This window comes from Entamoeba invadens (genome assembly GCF_000330505.1).
Source record: "Entamoeba invadens IP1 unplaced genomic scaffold scaff_1105074725265, whole genome shotgun sequence".
Taxonomy (NCBI): domain Eukaryota; phylum Evosea; order Mastigamoebida; family Endamoebidae; genus Entamoeba; species Entamoeba invadens.
The window spans coordinates 100,515-110,056 of NW_004440112.1; the positions used below are offsets into that span (position 1 = coordinate 100,515).

At 29.9% G+C, this 9,542-nt stretch overlaps 3 protein-coding genes across 3 annotated transcripts; all 3 read left to right on the forward strand.

The window, feature by feature from the left end:
* Positions 1–993: 993 nt before the first annotated feature.
* Positions 994–1,593, forward strand: EIN_354860 (hypothetical protein; the record flags this gene model as incomplete). The annotated part of the gene is made up of 1 exon (XM_004253887.1): positions 994–1,593. The coding sequence occupies one exon, from the start codon at positions 994–996 to the stop codon at positions 1,591–1,593; it is 600 nt and encodes a 199-aa protein (XP_004253935.1).
* A 707-nt stretch (positions 1,594–2,300) lies between these two features.
* Positions 2,301–3,707, forward strand: EIN_354870 (hypothetical protein; the record flags this gene model as incomplete). The annotated part of the gene is made up of 1 exon (XM_004253888.1): positions 2,301–3,707. The coding sequence occupies one exon, from the start codon at positions 2,301–2,303 to the stop codon at positions 3,705–3,707; it is 1,407 nt and encodes a 468-aa protein (XP_004253936.1).
* Positions 3,708–7,693: 3,986 nt separating this feature from the next.
* On the forward strand, positions 7,694–9,016 carry EIN_354880 (hypothetical protein; the record flags this gene model as incomplete). Its single annotated transcript, XM_004253889.1, has 1 exon — positions 7,694–9,016. The coding sequence occupies one exon, from the start codon at positions 7,694–7,696 to the stop codon at positions 9,014–9,016; it is 1,323 nt and encodes a 440-aa protein (XP_004253937.1).
* Between the last annotated feature and the right edge of the window lie 526 nt (positions 9,017–9,542).

Consider the following 9,542-nt stretch of genomic DNA (forward strand, 5'->3'; position numbering starts at 1 on the left):
CTACTTGTGTTCAGTATCAAACAGATGAAACAGGTAAAATTATATGTAAAGAATGTCTAATGGGATATTCTCTTTTACCAAATAAATCATGTAAAAATACAACGGAAGTATTTGGAGAAAATTGTCTTATTGCTACAGAGGATGGGACTAAGTGTGATGAATGTAAAGATGGTTATTATCCAATGAATACAACGTGTGTACCATGTGGTAATTATTGTGATTATTGCAATGAAAATGGGTGCAAAAAATGTCATGAAAATTCCGTCTTAAATGATACCGACAACACCTGTCTTTGTTTGTTAAAACGAAATCATTTTAACAATAAAATTATTTAAAATAACATTTAGATTGTGGAGATCATTGCTTGGAATGTATATTTGAATTCGGTTCAATAGAATGCACAAATTGTGAACCCAATACGTTTTATTATAATGGAAAATGTAAAAGTTTGTTATATATCTTCAAGTCATATTATATTTTCGTAATACAATTTGTAATATTCAATTTACATTATTTATAAGATAATATAAGTGTTATATTTAGACAAATTAAATCAAATGAAAATTTTGGATCAAATAACATGTTTAAACTTAATAAAAATATAATGAATAAATACAATTTGAACCAATTAATATTAATTTAAAATGAAATATTTTATTATAATGTTAAATTACGTTTACTATTATTAATAATTCTAAAACTATTAGCCAAAACCATTTTTATTTTCATTGTAAAAAAGTTATAATTTATTAAACATCAAAGAATAATTAATGTATATACAACAACTAAATTATAGTGAATGAATTACCTGCTTACACTTGTAATAGCACTGCAACCACATTAATAGAATGTGAAACCACTGCTCAAAGTTGTGTACTTGAAACAATTTCAGATAATTATACTCTTTGTACTTACAAAGGGAGTAACTGCACTGCATGGGATAACAACAATGAGTGTACTAAATGTGTTTTGGGGTACATACAAAACCCCAATATGAAATCAACATGTGTTGTAACTGATGAAAATTGTGACACTTTCCAAGCCAATTCTGATAACACAGAAGTGAAGTGTGTGGTTTGTAAAGATCGGTATTATCTTACAGATGATTTTAAATGTTCAAAGTGCTCAGACTCGTGTTCCACCAAATGTCTTAATGCTCCAAATAATTGCGAACAAACAAACTGTAATGATTTTGTGTGTATGAGGTGTTCTACAAAAGATAAGTGTGACACTTGTTATGGATATGATCTCAATAAAGTGAATTCCAAAGGTACTTGTGGTTCTGTTGTATGTGCAAATTACCTGTTTGACTTAAAGTGTACAAGTTGCTTAAGTTATTCAGAAGAAACAATTCACCCAAAACCTTACTCTGATCCAGATTATCGTCTTCCAAAATATTACAACATGTATCTCTCAGATGAAAATTTCGAATGTACTCAAAGCTCGAAGAATGATGACATGAATTGGTTATGGATAACACTTGGGGTCGTTGGTGGATTATTAATCATTGCAATTATCATTGTAGTGATAATAATAATAACAGTGATTATCAAGAAGAAAAAGAATTCGGAGTATCAAGATATTTCAAAGTAAAAATAAGATAAGTCTTATTATTTAAATTTGTTTTTTATAAATTTAATAATATCTTTGTCATATAATTTTGGGAAAAACTTTTCACACCATTATGGCTACCAAATTGATTTTTTTTTCAATTTCGAATTATATTCAAATTAGAATTATAGTAAATAGAAAACAAAGAAAATATTATGTCTGGTTCCCGAATTCAAAAAATGCCGAAAATTCACCTCGAGTTAGTGGAAACCGAGTAAGACGGAGCATTGAAAAGAAGGCTCTGAAGACGCACCCAAACAGTTTGTTTGTGCACCGTTTCACACACTTTCCAAGTCCTCCCTTGGCTCGGTTCCCCTTGACCCCCTCAAGCTAGGGGGTACCACATCCGCGTCCACACAGTACGGACAGGGAAAGTGGGTGACATGGGAACTTTTTTCAAAAAGTTCCATGTCACTCGCGGCAAATATTTTTTTTGGTAAAGGTGGTGAGGGTGGTCAATGTAGATCCAATATAAATTATAAATTAATAATCGGAATTATTGTCCTGGTTGGAACCTGAATTTTCCATCTGAAATAGCATTGAAAGACAAACTTAATACTTCATTTTTTAATTAATTATAATATTTATTTATCAAATTAAACTTTATTACAAACTTTATTTAGTTGGAACAATAAAAATTTCGTTTTTTAATAAAATTTAAAAAACCAATGTTATAAACTCCAATAGCAATGAATATCGAATTAACAGTGATTGGTCTTCGAGATTTACACGCCGACGAACTTCCAATTAATCCTTTTGTCAAGTTTGTTGTAGGAAAGAACTCTTATGAAACGACACTGCGCCGTAACACATTTTATCCAGATTATAATCAGAAGTTTTATTTTACAGTCTTACCACATACCACACTTTCTTTTAAAATAATGACTTATAATTTCTTTGGCAAAAACACAGAAATTGGCAACATGCAGTGGACGATATCTCAGTTGATATTAAATAACACAAGACACGAAACAACTTCAGTATTTCCACGAGGTAAATTTATATTTTCAGTGAAGTGTTTAAAAGGCGGACTTCCAAATTATATGACTCCATATATTGACCCAAGTATAACATGTTTTCTCAAAATAACAGTTAATAGCATATATGGGACTAGTAGAGCCTTTTTCAATAAATTTGGACTTAATTCCGAAAAAACAAAAGCCGTTTATAATAGTTCAAAGGAATTGACAAGCGTCAAGTTTGAAGCCAAAACTTTGACGTATTCGACAAGGGTTAATGTCAAAAAGATTATTGATAACAACTATCCTACACAGTCTTCAGATATTTTGTCATATTCAGAGTGTTGTTCTATTTATATAGAAGGAAGTGTATGTGCCTTCATCGACTTTTCCGCGCTCTTCTTTGAAAATATCAATACAGAAAAGTCGATGTCATTAAGTACCGTACAGTACCAAATCCCTGATTTTCGCACCAATGAAATACAAGACTTGCACATCAGTGGCACCAATGGACTATCTTTTTTCTTGACAATTGAGTGTTTACGTAGTGTCTATCTTCACGTTGATCCCCGTTTATTACCACCTCCAAACGACTCGCCATCAAACAGAGGTTTTCCTTGTGAAGTTGACATTTTGCAAATTGGTAACATGAACGAGTTATGTAAAAAACATAATTTTCTTTTTCCTTCAATTCAATTGGAATATCAAAACGTCCAATATAAAACTTCTTGGATGTTTGAAAAAAGAAATGGAAAGGTTCCAGAAGGGTGGTTCCAAGGATTCTTAATTCCTATTCTCACTGGTACAACGTTTTGGTTGGAACTCACGTTTAGAAACTATCCAGAGTTTAGGGAGAGAACAGCGTTTAGGGAGAAATGTGTGTGGCCCGATTTTGAAGGGAAAAATAAAGTAAAATTCGATGTTAATTTACAAACGGTGATGAAAGGCGCTATTCTAAAAATGGAATTTAAACGAATAAGAGAAGTTTCTGCAACATTTTTGAAAGCTATGGTAAACGGAATACCAAAAATAACAGAGCAACATGAAATAGGTATAAACGAAAAGGAATTAAAAAGTGATGAAAATCAAGTAGTGGTCGAATCAAAAATAGAGGGATTTTCTCCTTTTTCACATTAAAAATATTAGTATTGTTATACATTTCATTATTTTTTTTAACATTTTTAATACCAATTAAATTAAAAAAGTCACAAAGTTTAATTATTTTATTTGTTGAACACTTTGGAGGGGTGAGTCACTCTGAACACAATAAGGTTATCGTTGTCATTTTTTTAAAATTAATTGTAGTATTTTTTCTAATTAATTTGAAAGGAAATTATTTAACCTGCGAATGGTCGCATGTTTTACAAGTTTTTTTATGAAAAAAATGTGTAAAAATTATTTTAAAAAATAACACACTGCATGAGAAAGCCATGCAACCAATAATAACAATTATAAACAAAAAATCATAAAAACAAATTAAAATAGATATTTTTGATTGGCTTTATAGGGGAAATTAAACAAATCGCCATTTTTGCCAATAACCAAATAAAATCTAAGTGAGAACTATTTGTATAAACAGGAAATTTATTTTTAATGTTGATGCAAATATCCCGATATATTACTACCACAAAAATATCAATTTTGATTGTTTTAGAAATCAAATTGATTGATACAATTTTTACATTTATAAATTCGGATAGAGTGTTTAAAACAAACATGTCTACCACATGACACACAAATATTTTTTTTACAGAATTTCGTTTTCCTTTAATTTCTTCTTTACAAATCGCACAATCAGAAGCGGTTTTTTGAATAAAAATGGGTTGTTTAATGTCATTCTTTGTAAATGTTTTCAAAAAATAAATAACAGCTTTTCTGGATCGTAGATTTAAATGATTCAATTTCCTCTTTTTAACATTGTTAATAATTAAGTGTATCGCGACATTTCCCATAATTTCAATTCTGTTAATTTTTGTTTGTGATGGTTTTTTGTTGTGTATAATTTGAGATTTCATGATAACGTACAAGTTGTTAAATGCCAGATTTAACATACAGAAAAACAAAGCTAAAGTCCACCTTCTTGTTATTTTCTTTGTATCGGTTCTTTTGGTAAGTGAGTCAACTATATCAACTCCTCCCATAAATTTGTTATAATCTATATTAACAGTGGTTCTATTTGGTAATCTTTGTGTAGAATATTTCGATCTAATAGTTGGTTTTATTGATACTTTTTCACTTGTATTTACATCCACTTCGTTGGGTTTAGTGCTAGACAGTAATAGTACATTTGTTTTCTTATCAATAAAACTCGATAAGTAACTCCCATTTGAACAATGATATGTTACTAAAGACCCATCTGTGCGCTTTCCTTTCCTTTTCAATTCATTTGGTACTTCCTTCCTTTTTGAATCCAAAGTTCCTATTTTATTTATGCCTCGGCTTGCCAAATATTCATATAATATTTGTGAAGTAAAATAACGATCTGTAAATAAAGTATATTCACTTCCCCCAAAAGACTCCATCAATTTAATTACAACGCGTTCGCCCAAACGGTGGACAACTTCTCCGTTGTTACGTCCTCTGTATAGAAAGGTATTAAGCACAGCATTTGTTTCTGAATCGACCAACATGAATATTTTAAATCCACATTTAGAAGGCTTGGAAGGCATTGTAACTTTGTTTTGGTAATGGCCAAAATATCTGAATGAGTCTTCATCAACACACAACACAGAAGATGGTTTAATTTGTTCGTTCATTTCTTTAAAAACGTCATTAAATGTTTCTATTATAAATGATATTTTATAATAATTATCCCAATGATATCCATATGTATATATTGGATTCGTTAAACTTTAATATTCATTATTATTGGTTAAAATGTTTTTATTTGTTGATGTTGTTATATTATGTTGGGTTTCGTATGAATCACTTGAATCATCACTAGATAAATACTGATCATTTTCAGATGAATCAGATGAATCACTTGAAGATGAATGAGTGCTTAAACTTGTATCAGAAAAACTTTCTTCGTCAATTTCACTTTTTGAATATTTTCTTTTTGTGTAATTTTCATTTACAAACATTTCGAATAAATCTTGCGAAACGTGTAAGTCTTCTGCTTTTCTTTTACATAAATTATCAAAGTGAAGATTTCTCAAAATCTGTTTGTATCTTCTAAGAGACATTGCAAACATATATGCTATTCTTGCAAATTTTCCAAACCAATTATTTCTTTGACTTAATTTAGTATCATTATAAACACCTTGCAATAGTGAAATACCAATGAATGCAAACATTTCATCTCTGTTGAGATCTTTCCAATTCCGCGTTGTTAAATGTGTTGTGTTATAAATAAAAACGAAAAATTTACCATGAATATTAGTATATGTTAACAATGTTTCAATAAACCGTGGTGGAAAAATAAAATCAATAAGTTCATCCAATGACATTTTTAAAATCTTATCACTATATTCTGCACTTCTCGTTGGTCTAACTTGATAACATTTTAACACGTTTCCTAAACTAATTTTGTTGTATTTGTATTTTGTTTCTATACCAACAAGAAAATTCATTTTTTTTCAATATACTCATTAGTAATAATAGTATTTGAGCCTTTTCCTTTTCTTTGACATGTTTTATTAATTGATGGTATCTGTTGTATTGAATTAATTGTATTTATATTATGATGTTTATCATCTTCCAATAGAACATTTTCTCCGTTAAATTTTGTGTGAATTTTGTTAATAAAAGTTGTGTATGCAATCGTATTAATCGTTTTAATGAAAACTTCTAAATTATCGGGATTGTGCATTAAAACAGATCTACAATCTTTGAACATAATCATCATTATGACATAATAACAAACATAAACACCACATAAAAGAGATTGTGCCGGCTGTCTACAAAAACGTGTTGCAGTGTAAATATTAAATTCATTATAATCGAGAGTATTAAATATATCTTTTAAATATGACACATAATCAATGTCGTGATAATTTTTCAATGGATTAAATATTATTCATATTTTTTGGCTGTCAACAACAGCTAAAACAAAATGTGTATATTGTAAAATAGGAATAAAAGTAAGCCTAAAACTCAAAATATTATTTTTGATAATTGTTGTCAAATTTTGTCCACCATGGTTCATCTTTAGAAGAAATGCATTGACTGATGAAACATAATAATAACCATCACCGCTTTGATTTGAAATGAAATTGTTTATAGTTTCTTCAGTCATCCCCTCGTAATTCATTGTCAAGTTTTTTAGTTGAAAACTGATGTTTTTAGATTAATTACTAAAAACATTCTAATTTATATTCATTTTTGTCGTGTAACCAGCAATTTATGTTTATGGTATCCACAATTAAAATATATAAGTATAATTTACATAGTTATTAAAAATAATTTTGTTTTTAAAATGTAACAATATTATTTTACTTAAAAATGCATTTCTGTTTGGAAAACAATCAAATACATAATAATAATAATATTATATTTTTACCGTAACAAATATATTTTTAATGTTATTATTTATAATATTGTCACCTATTTATATTTAAAATTTACACATTTGTGTAGTAAAAAATGCATTACTTAGTCATGCATATCAAGCTTACAAGGGGTATTACGATATTGTCGCTCTGACTTTTGTAAAACTTTTATTAATAAATATAAGTTACTAGAAACTATTATAATAAATAAAAACTGAAATAGTTTTTGGTGTTTTTGGTTTGAAATAATTAAACTATATAATAATTTATATAAATTAAAAATTAACTATTAAAAGTTTTGCATAAGGCAAAGTTCTACATAAAGCAGAGTAACCATACTATATTTAATTATTATTAATCAATTATAAACAGCCAATTGGAATCAATAATAATAACTTACATTCGAAGCACTTTCATTGAAAATATTAGAAAAAACACCAATTATCATATTAAATATAATTAATTTGATCATTTCTGCAATTTTATTACCAAAATTTTAATGTTGGACCGAACAAGGCAAAAGCAAGATGGTCATCTTCCCCACTATTTTTACTTGAAAGCATAATAATTTCAAACATCTTCGAATCATTTAAACCTAAAACTCCAATATATCTTGATATTACGTTTATTTGAATGGAGTGTATTATTTTGCTGCTTATTGTACTTCTATCACACTGCTCTGCAGCTTCTTCGACTGCAAACAAGATGGACATTTGCCTTGTCAAAACCAAATACGTTGACACGCACGGCCAGAAGCCCACCAAACTATTTAAAGTGAATCGTGGGGTAGTTTACGAAACAATAGAAAACAAAAAATTTTGTTATTATTATGTTTCCACTGTCTACAAAAACACATCAAAGTGCTTTGATGATCAGTACGTGTGGTCTGGCTTAGACGACGCCTCCACAGCTGGTGGCAAAATATTATTTGACGAAATGAATGCGACTGAAATGAAGCAAAGACTCTACTTTTCCTACTTCCCATTAAATGGTGATATGAACAACATGATCACTTTTAAAATCGAATATGTCGACTTCCAAGAGAAAGGAGAAGATGGCTCAGAAATCAAGTTTAGTAACATTGCGAGACAACTTGACTTAATAATTACAACAAATTTCAATTTAGTAGTTTTACTTGGGATGACTGTGGACTATGGAAAAGGCTTAACAGGAGCCGTTTGCTTCTGTTATGTCGTTGATAAGACCAAAACGGCGTATGTGACTTTCGACACCAAATACTTCGATTTCCTCACAACGATCTCCGTCGATAATTTCAAGAACGTTGCGATTAGTGGGAATGACATCTTAGTTGGCTCTCCAAAGTCGCGGGACGACCTCACAGCTGATATTTCACAGAACGTCTTTATTATGACTGTCGTCGATGTCCCGTCCAAACCGGAGTTCCCAGTGACTTTGTCTTCGCCAACTGTCATCCCACCACAAAAAAGGAATCTGTTCCAACTTGGTGGTGGCGTTGGACATTCGAACAAATACGCGTTTATTGCAGACCCTTTTCTTGACAGGGGTGTTGCATACGTCGTCAGAAAAGTCGATGGGACGACTCTCGATTTAAAGGCTACGCTCAATCCGTTCCCGCGGTGGGGAAGTTACCAAAAATTTGCACTGTATATGGCAGCGTTTAATAACGCGGATGATACAACTGACTTGTTCGTTGCGGCGCCAACAGCGTGGATTCATGACAATGTCAGAAAAGTCCAAAAAGAGGGCAGAAAAACAAGTGAATATATTGGTGTCATCTACCACTTCGTTATTGTAGATGACAAAACTTGCGAAACTAAAGGATACTACGTCGTACAGAACGATGAACAAAGTGGAATTATGAACTCTACAATTAGTGGAATGGTCAAATGGAACGACTTGGTCTTTGTGACACTCGAAAATTACGACGGAATATATAAACTCGGCTGCGACCAAAATATTACTCTTCAACTCTGATGTTTTGATTGGTGTGAACTAAAAGGTACTATTTTTATTAATTTTTTAATTATTAAATTATACTGTACAAGTAATTGGATTAATCACAAACCAGAGGTTTCCAAAATAATTATTGCCGAAAACGTGGTATTATAACGTACAAATTTATAAAAAAAATACAATTTGGTTATGAAATGGTGACGTGGGTTATTAGGATTGGGATTTTGAAAACCTCTGATTTACAATTTTCTTATGTTTTAATAGTTAATTCTAATAGTTTAAAATAATATAAATAAAACAAATAATTTTATGCTAAATAGTTAAAAATAGTTAAAATATAGTTAATTAAATTAGTTTAAAATAATAAAATTAAAAATAATAAATCAATATTACAGTCAGCCGAATCAACCTTCTGCAACGAAACAGCTTTCTGCGGATTGTTTTTCAAAAATAACCATAATTAATAACAATTCAAACCATTTTTAATAGTATTTTTTCGAGTTCAAATAAATATATTTTTATCCACAGGATTTTATTAATACACCTT